This window comes from Medicago sativa, chromosome 8, assembly GCF_051527215.1.
Source record: "Medicago sativa cultivar Bolivia chromosome 8, Bolivia_mono, whole genome shotgun sequence".
NCBI classification, from domain to species: Eukaryota; Viridiplantae; Streptophyta; class Magnoliopsida; order Fabales; family Fabaceae; genus Medicago; species Medicago sativa.
The window spans coordinates 64,847,450-64,859,710 of record NC_140756.1 but is presented as its reverse complement, the minus strand read 5'-3'; the positions used below and the strand labels follow the sequence as shown (position 1 = coordinate 64,859,710).

At 32.5% G+C, this 12,261-nt stretch overlaps 2 protein-coding genes across 2 annotated transcripts; both read left to right on the top strand.

Annotated features, from left to right (window-relative positions):
* The first annotated feature begins 2,289 nt into the window (after nt 1-2,289).
* Nucleotides 2,290-3,869, top strand: LOC146900518 (uncharacterized). The gene is made up of 2 exons (XM_085737547.1): nt 2,290-2,606; nt 3,266-3,869. Exons 1-2 carry the CDS (start codon nt 2,290-2,292, stop codon nt 3,666-3,668), a joined length of 720 nt encoding a protein of 239 aa, XP_085593673.1. The 3' UTR covers nt 3,669-3,869.
* A 3,847-nt stretch (nt 3,870-7,716) lies between these two features.
* Nucleotides 7,717-10,267, top strand: LOC146900517 (isoleucine N-monooxygenase 2-like). Its single transcript, XM_085736298.1, has 2 exons — nt 7,717-8,800; nt 9,396-10,267. Exons 1-2 carry the CDS (start codon nt 7,844-7,846, stop codon nt 10,026-10,028), a joined length of 1,590 nt encoding a protein of 529 aa, XP_085592424.1. The 5' UTR covers nt 7,717-7,843; the 3' UTR covers nt 10,029-10,267.
* Nucleotides 10,268-12,261: the final 1,994 nt, after the last annotated feature.

The window sequence follows — 12,261 nt, the reverse complement described above, 5'->3', positions numbered from 1 at the left end:
ATGAGTTTCATTATCATGCATTGTTAATGTAAAATAATTTACACTGCTGTCAACATAAGTACATAACACAACCAATCTTGTGCTTCAATTTAGAGTGGTTAAAATACAAGTTAAATTTTTAATACTCTGAGGATTATAACTGATTGACTTCATATTAATATTGTTTATGCAATTTCAAGCCGTTATATTTTTTTATATATTTTTTCAATGAAAAACAACCAATAGTTAATATATATAATTTTGGGAAATTGCAACATTCTTCAATTTATTTTAAATTTTTCTTAAATTTTTCTTAAACTATATGAAAAAACCCAGAACAATAGTTACTTTTAAAATAAGGGAGTTTTTTTTTTTTGTGGTGGCCAGGGTTCGAACCCTGGACCTTGCATATTTTATGCATTGTCCATACCAACTGAGTTAAGCTCACGAGGACAAAAATAAGGGAGTTTAATGACATAGTCAAAAATAGGAAAAATAAGGAGTTATAGCAACATTATTTCTTCAATGTTTACTCTTTTTTTTAGTGAAATTTATGTGACTGAACACTTAAAAAAAATGGTCTCAGATAAAATGGTGAGATCTATATGAACTTAATCCAATAAAAAAGTACTCCCTCCAGTCACATAATTTATAAGTAAAAATTTACTTTTTAGGTTCATTGAATACATAATATGTATTTGGTCTATAATATATACCAAATACATCAACCTTTTCTTAAAAGGTTTTGGCCTAGTCCCCCTTTTCTTTCTTGTACTCTTTTGTTTTGTTTAATATATTTGGGTTGATGCTCTTTACATCAACCTCTTTTTGAAAAAAAATAAAATATACCAAATACATTAAGTATTCAATGAATCTAAAAAGTAGTATTTTGCTTATAAATATGGCCACAGGGAGTAAGAGGTAAAGTGATCATACTGAAAAAAGAGTATTCTCTCCTCGTATTTGAATTTATCAAACGATATGTAGGACAAAGAGAACAAATGAAACTGAAACCCCTAAGAGTTGTATGGTTGATAGGATGATTGCATTTTTGGACTCACCCACAAAATATTGGTTATGGAAACTCATGTTGTCACACAAAATACGCAAGTCGGAAGATGATTAATTCTAAATTTATGAGTCACTTTTCTTAAAGTTAAAAAACTTATTCTCTTATCACAAAAAAAAAGACTTATTATCCACCTCAGCTATTTCCATTTCATTGGTTAAAAAAGATGTTGAACTGAAATCAGCAGAAAATTAAACATGAATTCAATGTCTATTACGGTTAAAGTTGAAAAACAACACTTACAATTTGAGATTCACTCATAAAGAAGATGTACAAAAAGAAAGTCATGTTGTCGCACACAAAACATCTTGACATAGATGTCCATCTAAACTTTTTTAGTTTCATTGTGGAAAAATACACAAACAGAAATATATATACACACACAATTTAATCAAACATTGTAATATTCAAGTTATATTTTTTTACAACTCTATATATTGTTTTGTGGATGAGAATTTAACTTTATCCTATTTTATAAGTAGAAAAGATGTTGATTTAGTTGTAATGATTTAGTTTATGAAGACAAACTATATATGAGTTTAATATGAAATGCAAGTATGAGTATAGTCTCACTGTATATAAGTGACATCATCCATGAATGTTTGGAAAGATAAATTTTTTTTAAGTCATACACATGCGATAAGATCATTTTTTCGTCATGGATCAACGAGCTTTCAAAACCATCTAACCGTGACACCAAACATGAAATGATTTATCAAACAATGTTAAAAATATACTCCCTTCATCCCTAATTATAAGACTATTTACAAGAAAGTGTTTGTCACTAAATATAATATCATATATAAACTTTTAGATGAATTCATTACTCTTTTTTAACTATACCCCTGATTAATACTAGTAATTGTCGTTGAATATGAAAAATCAACATTGAATATGTTTATACATGAAGGACAATTTGATAATAAGTACACATTTTTCAGACAAATTTATTACTCCAACAATTCTTTTTAATGCCCGTAATTTTTGTAAAATACTCCTATGCTAAGGAATGGGGGAGTAAATAAATTTATATTTAAGTGGGTGCGATCATTAATTTGTTTTCACCCAAAAATAATCATTAATTTAAACAAAAACTATTGTAAATGGTGACAATTTTTATGGACATTTTGGTAAATTGAAACACAATAATTGCTTAGGCATTCTATAAATCAAGACTCAAGCAGTTTCAATTCTGAACACACTCCAGAACATAGTTTGAGTAACCTACTTTTGCTAAGCAAATGCCTATGGAGACCATTGATCTTACATACTTCCTTGACTCCCCTCCATCAATACCCATATCTTCATCGGTTGCACCAATGATACATAATTTTGATTCTACCAATCCTAATCTTCACCACCAACACCAAACTACCTTACCATCAGCTCAAGGACACGACCATCAGTCCCATCAAATGATCACTACCAACTGCCCTCAATCTGGCACTCATGGTGGTAGCCTAATTGCTAGGGTTCTCCGACCGTTACCAGGATCAAACACCATGCCATTCCCAAGTGGATCTAGGCACATGGTGTCTTGGAGTCAGACAGAGCATGAGTAATTGCATCTCTCAACCTTAAATCTAATTATTATTTTTTTGTTATGATGTCACTGCACTTCTACAACAAAATTTAATTTTTCAAAGACAAAAATGAAAAATTTGTCTCTAATTTTTTAGTAAAATGTTAAAAAACCCCAATTTTTTTCTTTCCCTGATATTTGTCATTATTTTAACTTTTCTTTGTAATACTCTTTATACTCTCATTTCTACTCCAATTATTGGCCATTATTTCAACTTTTCTGGCAATGATATTCTTACGGTCATTTCTACTTATTTTTTAGTAGAAATAACTTGAAATAGAGACAAAATTAAGAGATAGAAATAAAAAAAACCCTCTATAAATTTGTCAATATAAGTGTTAAAGACGTCAAATTTATTGATCAGTTTTTGTTTTCGTCTCTAATACTTATTGTTATTTCAACTTTTTAAGTTAATGCTTTCTATACTTTCATTTCATCTCCAATTAAACCTTCATAGGTTATTGAATAATAAATTTTTGCCAAAAAAGGTTATTAAATAATGGGCAAAGCATTGATTATTGTTGTTGCCTTAAAATTTGATATTTAAATTTGTATTTAATTTTAAAAGCTTTGTGATTAAACTTGCAATTTATCATAGATATTTAACGCCTGTTCTTATTTTACTTTTGTATTAGTTTATTTGTGATGGGGATGATTAGGTATGGACAAGGGAGATGGAGTAAAATTGCCGAGAACTTTGTATGCAACAAGACTCCACAACAAGTTCAAAGCTATGCTGCTAGTTTCTTCAGGCACCTACCAGACGAATATGTGCATGGTTTAAAGAAACGAAAATATGATTCCAACGGGATAAACTCATCATCAGCTGCATGTTATTCAATGCATAACATGATTGCTAACAATGATCCTGCAAAGGAAACTCTCACTCTTTTCCCAGTTGTTCCAACATATTATGGAGGAGAAGCTAGCAGCAACAACAATACAAACAACTATGAAGCAAGCACTTCCATGACTCCGCCTAGCGGTTCCGCTGGTGATGGAGAAGTTGATTTGGAGCTTCGTTTGGGGTTATATTAGTGAGACTTTGAAGCATAGGTGTCATGCATGCATGGACAAATCAAGCTGGAATCTTTAGTATATCACCATAATATGTGTCTTGTCATTTTGTAACCTTTTCCTTATTTTCTATTTTGTTTTGTTTTGAATGTTGTTGGTTATGATGTTGCAGTTTTTATTTTTTGTTATAATATTATGCATGTTGTGTCTTGCAAGTTTTCCTCCATAATATTGTGTTCAGTTACCTTTATTTGATAAAAAATCTCAGTCAAATGTTGAGTTCAGCTACATTGTGATCCTTGATATTATAAAAAATCGAGTCAAATACCTTTTATGCAGTTTTGTATGTTTTTGTTTCCTTTGGATTATGATATTTGTTATGCCTCATTATTGTTTATTTCTCTTCCAAATACATCACCGATCTATAGTGAGTGTTTGGGTGTCCATGAATTATAATCTTCTTTTGTCTTTACTACAACAGAAAGCGTTTCAAGAGTCCACCTAATTGTTCTAATCCATAATTGAAACTGCAAAGGTGACCATTAAGTTTACCAAAATTTGTTGGTGTGCAGATCAATATTTGACGTTTTAAACCCTTAAATATCTAGTTTGATTTTTACTTATAAAAACCAGAAAAATGATACCTCACAATTAACCCATCTATTATTCCACTTAATTTCTCCACTAGAAATTATACCGACTTAATTTCAACATAAATTTCCTTTTATAAATTACCCTGCAATTTACTTTTTCAATGCAACAATATATATTTTTTTTTTCTAATTTTATTCGTAAATTAGTGAGATTGATTTTAATGCATTGTACGTATTAAATATATTACACTGTCAACATATCATAACTAACCATGTTCATGAATTTAGAGTGGTGAAGATACAAGTCAAATTTTAAATAATCTCTACTCTCTTTTGATAACTGGTTTGAGATAAAATGATGACATCTATAAAAAAAAAATCCAATAAAAAGTTAGAGTATTGATAACTATTCTCAAATTTAAATTTATCGAACGACGGGCATGGGTAAATGGAAAGGGATGAAACCCCAAGAGTTACAAGATTGATTGATATGATGATTGCGTTTTCTAGACTCACTCACAAAAGATGAGTTTTTTGAAAACTCATGTTGTCACATAAAATATTTAAATTTATCGAACGACGGGTATGGGTCAAAGACAAGGGATGAAACCCCCCCCCCCCCCAGAGTTACAAGATTGACTGATATGATGATTGCATTTTCTTGACTCACTCACAAAAGATGAGTTTTGAAAACTCATGTTGTCACATAAAATATATGCAAGTCACAAGATTATTCTAAATTTATGGGCGCTCTTTTCTGAAAGTTAAAAAATGCAAAGTCCACCTCAACTTCTTCCATGTCATGGGAGAGATTTAAGTTTCTACTCAAGCAACGTTCACGACACAAATTTCCTGAGATGAAATCACCTTAACTTTCACCAATGGTCGTAAACTTGAATGCTCTTAGACGCATCAACAGGAGGTACTATGAAGAATGAAACATCAGGAGAAATTTGATAGATGATCAATAACATGTCCTTAAAATCGAGGAAATGTCTGTTCAAAAGAAGCAAGGAGTGATAAGCTTGGAAACACACGGTGTCTTACGACAAGAAACAAACTTGTAAGCATCCAATTGGAAGCAATAGCTACAAAGTTGGAAGCACAAGAGCTGGCGAAGATATCGTCCAATGGTGAAGTTTGTGATTTATGTGAGAAAGCTCATGAAAGAGGGTGCATGTCATCCATCGAGTTTTGGGTTATCTGAAGAACAAGTCAAGTACATGGGTGCTTATACAAGGCAGAAACGGAATCCTTACCCCAACAACTATATTACGGCTGGCCAAATCATAACTTGTCTCTATACAATTGGCCAATAAATCTGCCCAATTTTTTTATAGTCAATTGTTTACCAAGTACCAAGTGTACGAAACCGTTTACCAAGTAATTGAGTAGTAATTAGAGTATCGTATCCACAATGATTGTCGTTTCATCTAGGCAATTCGCGTTACTTATTTGAGAACAATAAAATAAATAAAATAAAGATAAAGGGGGGTTTTGCAATTTAGTCGGTTTGCAGCAGAACAAGAGTTTATGAGTAATATGTTTTGATTGCAGAATGTTAGCGGCGGTGAGGATTTTTCGAATCTCCTCTATTCATTTGTTGGAATTAATTAATGGTCAAACTTCGCATGACACAATGGATCCTGAAGTGCGACGTGAACTTGACCTTGTTGAGCATTTAGTGATTGCGAGTAAAGATGCAGATGTTCTTTTCACACTTTACCTTACTAAATGTCAGAGGAAGAAAATTAATAAGACGGCCGGATATCAAACCTGTTCTATGGGTCCACCTCCTAGCCCTTCTAAATGAAGTTTTTTTTTTTTTTTGGAATATTCGGGGGATCGGTAATTTTGATTCTCAAATTGCTCTTGCTGATTTTTATCATAATTATAAGCCTTTTTAATTTTTATTGCTGAGCCGATGGTACCATACTCAAATATGCCTAGCTGGATTTGGAATAAAATTGATGTGCATAACTATTGTTTGAATAAAAGGGATCCTTTGATGCCGAATTTTTGGACATTGTGGGGGAAGGATGTTTCTTTGGTCGTGGTCTTTGCCTCTGCGCAATGCATTGTTGTAGAATTTGATCGTAACCAGGTCAAAGTATTGGAGTTTATGCTAGCACCTCATACCTGCAGCGCCGTCAGCTTTGGGCAGATTTAACAATGTTACAAGGTGTTTGCATTGCTCCTTGGATTTTTCTGGGTGGATTTAATGTTGTCTTGGGGGCTCATGAGAAGTGTAGGAGACGACTGCCTCCTTCTATATCGTGAATGGACTTTATTACTTGGACAAATGCTAATCTTTTAACACATTTGGATACTTCGGGTGTTCACTTGAGCTGGTCTAATGGTCGTTAAACGTTGTCACTGTTGCCTTTCGTCAAGACCGAGCTATTTGGTTGTCCGTTTATTTTTTTTTTTGAGAGTTTTGGTCTAGTAGCCCTTCTTGTACATATTATTTTCTCTTTTTTTTAATAATAAATATATATAGAGTAAGTGGCGGCGGATGGAGGTTACAGTTGGACACAAACCTAGTTGGGATGTTTTTGTACCATTTTGATGCCCTCCCTACTTATTTGCTTATAAAAAAAATTAAAAAAATGAATTAGGCGGAAATTTGGATAAATAAGAGGGGGATACTTTCCCTAAAAAAAAATAGAGGGGCGCATTTAAAAATTACCATATTTTTATTTTTGGTTAAGAAGCCTAGTGGGCACCTGCATATAACAAGTATATCTTTACCAATTGATCTAAGCTCACGGGGATAATAGATTTTTTTAAGGAAATAGATAAATACATTTAATCTACTAAGCCTCGTATGACATAGGATATCTTTTAATTTTCCTTCAAATAAAATGATACTCCCTCCGGTCCTTTTTACAAGAAACAATTGACTTTTTAGGTACATTGAATAATTTTTAGATACAGAAATTATTCAATGTATTTAAAAAGTTAATTGTCTCTTGTAAATAGGACCGGAGGGAGTACTATTTAAGTCTTGCCTAATACAATGTATACATATCCAAACAATTAATCTTACCACTAAAACAAAAGGTTACTTTTGTAACTTTCTATTTCTATCGATCTTATACCAGGTAGATGTATACAAATCTTATCAATTAATCTAACTTTTTTTTTTAAAAAAAAAAATTAATATTTTTTTTTGAAAGGTTTACTATTTTACTATTTTTATAATTAACCAAATTGTGCGCATACATCTATACAATGAATCAAACTATTACAACATGAGCTTAATCTTATCTTTTTTGAAGGAACCTTAATCTTATCTAATACATGTGTGAAAAAAACTAATACAACGTGTTTGATTTAAATCTTATCTTATTAATTAGTCAGTCAAGAAGATTTTCCAAATTAAATTCATTAATTTTATTTTATTACAAGATTAGTTCATAATTCCCAAATTTATTTATTTGACTAATATTACATCTTAACAAAATTGTCTTAAAAATAACATCACAAATTCAAAGCACATTAGAAATCCAGTGTGTATATATATAAAGCGACGAATGCACTAAATTAACTCAACATTTACCCATTCCCCCATCAGCTTGAACAAAATATTTACAAAGTCTCATGGAATATTTTGTTGTCTCTGACCAATTGTCAACAACATTATGGTATCTCATACTCATGTTACTTGTCTATAAACTCCTCATCAAACACCAACGTAGTACCCAAAAATCTGAAAAACCAAAACTTCCTCCTGGTCCAACACCTTGGCCTATAGTAGGTAACCTCCCTGAAATGCTTGCAAATAGGCCAACATTTAGATGGATACAAAAAATGATGAATGATCTGAACACAGAAATTGCATGCATCCGTTTAGGTAATGTTCATGTGATTACAATTAGCAATCCTGAAATTGCACGTGAATTATGTATAAAACAAGATGCAATTTTTGCATCAAGACCAAGTAGTTGGTCAAATGAGTACGTTACTAATGGATATCTAACCACAGCACTCACTCCCTTTGGAGAACAATGGAAGAAAGTGAAGAAAGTTATTAGCAATGAGCTAGTTTCCCCTCTTAGACATAAATGGCTTCATGATAAGAGAGTGGAAGAAGCCGATAACATTGTACGTTATGTTTATAACAAATGCACCAAAATTGGTGGTGATGGAACAGTGAATGTAAGTGTTGCTGCACAATATTATTCAGGGAATGTTATTAGGAGGTTGCTTTTGAATAAAAGGTACTTTGGTAATGGTAGTGAAGATTATGGACCTGGCTTAGAGGAAGTAGAATATGTGGAAGCAATTTTTACTGTTTTGCAATACCTCTTTGCTTTCTCAGTTTCTGATTTCATGCCATGTTTGAGGGGTCTTGACTTGGATGGTCATGAAAGGATAATTAAGAAGGCTTGTAAGATCATGAAGAAATATCATGACCCTATCATTGAGGATAGAATTCAACAATGGAAGAATGGAAAAAGGATAGAAAAAGAAGATTTGCTTGATGTTCTCATCTCACTCAAAGATGGTGAAAACAATGCCATTTTGACTGAGCAGGAAATCAAGTCCAATATTTTGGTATATATATCTTAAACTCTTCTTTTTATCCCCTTTTAGCTAGCTGGTCATTTATTTTCTAAAATGTGAGAATTTGTAGAAAAAAAATTTAAAATTGTTTCAAAAGAAGAAAAAAATTTGAATTGGGTAACTTTTACAAAAAAGTATTTTTTCATAGTATTTTTTTTTAAAAAAAATGATTTTAATCATGGTAAACAAAAACCAAACCACTCCGTTTTTAAAAAAATTCTCCAAAAATGAATATCTAAATTATTGAATATCAATATAACTCTTTTTATAATATGCAATAAACAATTCCTTATTTCTAATGGACTAAATAAAGAGCAATGCTATATCTCTAGAAAAATAACATCAAGAATTCTTCAAGAATAAAGAGTAGCTAATCACAATGCACTATTTGCCACAATTCAAGGAGGTGTGGCTGGAAAATAGGAAGTGGACAAATAAATCATCCAATTAAAATTTGCCAACTGTGTCTTGAAAAATTCTTGAAGCTATTTTTCTTGAGAAGTAGCATTTTCCCTAAATAAATTATTAAAATTTTAATATTGTATTATTGTCTTGAAAATGATATTAATGGGGATAAATTTCACAGGAATTGACACTTGCAGCCGTTGATAATCCATCGAATGCAGTTGAATGGGGACTTGCTGAATTGATAAATCAACCAGAGCTACTTAAAAAAGCGACTGAAGAATTAGACAGCGTAGTTGGAAAAGAAAGGCTAGTGCAAGAATACGATTTTCCACAACTAAACTATGTGAAGGCATGTGCAAAAGAAGCTTTTCGTCGTCACCCGATTTGCGATTTCAACCTTCCCCATGTTGCAATGAAAGACACAACTCTTGCTAATTACTTTATCCCAAAAGGTAGCCATGTTTATTTAAGGAGACAAGGACTTGGCACAAACCCTAGAGTTTGGAAAGAACCACTTAAGTTCAATCCAGAACGACATCTTAAGATCGATGGGTCTAATTTGAGTTTGGCAGATCCCAGTTTGGACTTGGTTACATTTGGTACCGGAAGGCGTGGATGTTCAGGAGTCATGCTTGGAACTTCAATGACTATTATGTTATTTGCAAGGTTGATCCATGGTTTCACGTGGAGTTTGCCACCAAACCAGTCTAGTATTGACCTCTCTGAATCTCATGGAGGAACCACAAAAGCTAAGCCACTTGTGGCAGTGGCAAAGCCAAGATTAGAACCAAAGGTTTATGGTTTATATTAGGTTAGTGCTTGTTAGGTATCATGGCGGCATCGTGATATTGCCAAATTCACAAAGATACCAAACAATCACACAATGACCTCGCAAGTTCATGTTTAAAAGAGTACACTAAGTTTTGACATGTGTCTAGGATACAATGTTTAGAAGTTAAGTAGTTCTCTTTCAATAATACAGTCTTGGATAATGTTACAATAAAAATGTTTACTGCTTATAAATAATGCAATAATATTGATTTACATTCATTTGATTTGATTTTTTTGAATAATATGTTTGCTGGGAAATTATTTATCGGATTGTGTTAAAATAATAAGAACAACTTCTATTTTTGACAATGAAAAACAAGTGTTTTGTGTGTACCTTTTGGTCAAAGTTTATTTTTTTCGACAGAAAGAAACTTATTACATTTAATTAATAATAATATATAGTAGAGATATATACAAGATGAAATCTTGATATGAATATGGAAATTAGCATGACATGGAGCCGTCCTTACTAAACTATGAGCGACTTCATTGACTTGTCTCTTAATGAATCTGACATCAATGGTTGCTAAATCAAAGGCTAACGCATTTACAATCATTAATCACTGCACTATAATTACAAACATAATTTTTACTTCCATAGAGACTATCCACAAATGTTTTGGAATCAAGTTCAAAATCCACGATACCCAGCTGATGGTCACGAACCCACCTGAGTGTTGATAACAGGCCTAAGGCCTCCCCCAAGTCCACATCGAGGAGTTGATCCATCCACTCTATTTTGGACACAACAAATGGGTGTTTCTCCTTTCCTAAACCCCCACCACACACACACACACACACAATATCTTAAAGATCCATATATAACACCCCCCGGTAGTTATATACCGAATGTACGTTTTTGTGTCAAACATACATTCAGTAGAACTACCAGATGTTTATTTAGGAAGCCATAGAGATATTGAAGGGCTGTAAAGAGAAACGTTTAGCACAAATCTACCCTCTTCATCCATATAATACCATACTTTGATATTTAGATTTAATTTTTTTTTCAATAAGATTTAAAAATATATAGTGAAAGCTTATAATATTTATATTTATATATAGTGAAAATCTGGTTTTTTTTTTTTTTGGGACAGGAAAGTCTGGGACTTTATGTCTTTGAGGTTGGAACATCAAACAATGTTTCCATAAAAATGGAACATTTGTAAAACTATTAAGGAGAAAAAGACTGACTGATATTAGGATTCTAAATTAGAACTGAAATTGAGACTGATATTCAGACACTAAGTTGAGACTGAAATTAATGTTTGTTTTAATTGTACATGCTGATGAATGGGTCTTTTATGTGTGCATGATGCTTGTGTGTACAGACTGAAATTATTCAGACTCTAAAATAACAATGTAGAATATCTTTTGTGTGTCCATATTGATGCTTGGGCAGTGGGTCTGATTTCATAAAGAAGGACCAAGTTTGCTTGGAAATTGGATGAAATTGAGAGACTACCCATGGTGTATGGCTATTAAGGAGCTTGATGTGTATTTTAACTTCGTGGGTTGGCCGAAAAATAGGAAAGCTGCTCTTCTCCTATACACTTTTGCTCATTCTCACCTTAAACTGCCTAAAATAACCTCAATTTGAGTTAACTCATGTTCGGTATCATCAACGTGACTTAACTCACGTTGATCCAACGTGAGTTAACTTGTGTTGTAAGTCAAGGTGATTAACTTGTGTTGGTTTTAGGTAAACTAATAAACCATCAATTTTTGACATAGATGCTGTTTTTTTAAGCCCCTCAATGTACTATATGTTATGTTCATTTTTTAAAAGCATGTCTTAGCCTAGAAAGAACATTTCATTCACTAATACGCTAAATCTAAACATATATAGAATACCAAAAATTTATTTTGTTTTAAGCTATGCTTTAGGTACCAGGCGAATATGTGCACGGTTTAAAGAGAACATGACTCCAACGGGGTCAACTCATCATCTGCTTCATATTACTCAATGCATAACATGATTCCTAATAATGATCCTGCAAAGGAAACTCTCACTCTTTTCCCAGTTGTTCCAACATATCATGGAGGAGATCCTAGTAGCAGCAGCAACAATACCAACAACTATGAAGCAAGCACTTCCATGCCTCTGCCTAGTGCTTCTGGTGATGGAGGAGTTGATTTGGGAACTTCCATGCCTCTGCCTAGTGCTTCTGATTGAGTATAGAAAAGGGAAATGAAGCAAAAGTGTAAAGCAC

Excerpts from the sequence above, each read along its gene's own strand:
- LOC146900518 (XM_085737547.1), top strand. The coding sequence starts at position 2,290 with ATGCCTATGGAGACCATTGATCTTACATACTTCCTTGACTCCCCTCCA. Across the intron at positions 2,607-3,265 it reads TGGAGTCAGACAGAGCATGA|TTTATTTGTGATGGGGATGA; the intron begins GTAATTGCATCT and ends CTTTTGTATTAG.
- LOC146900517 (XM_085736298.1), top strand. The coding sequence starts at position 7,844 with ATGGAATATTTTGTTGTCTCTGACCAATTGTCAACAACATTATGGTAT. Across the intron at positions 8,801-9,395 it reads AAATCAAGTCCAATATTTTG|GAATTGACACTTGCAGCCGT; the intron begins GTATATATATCT and ends TAAATTTCACAG.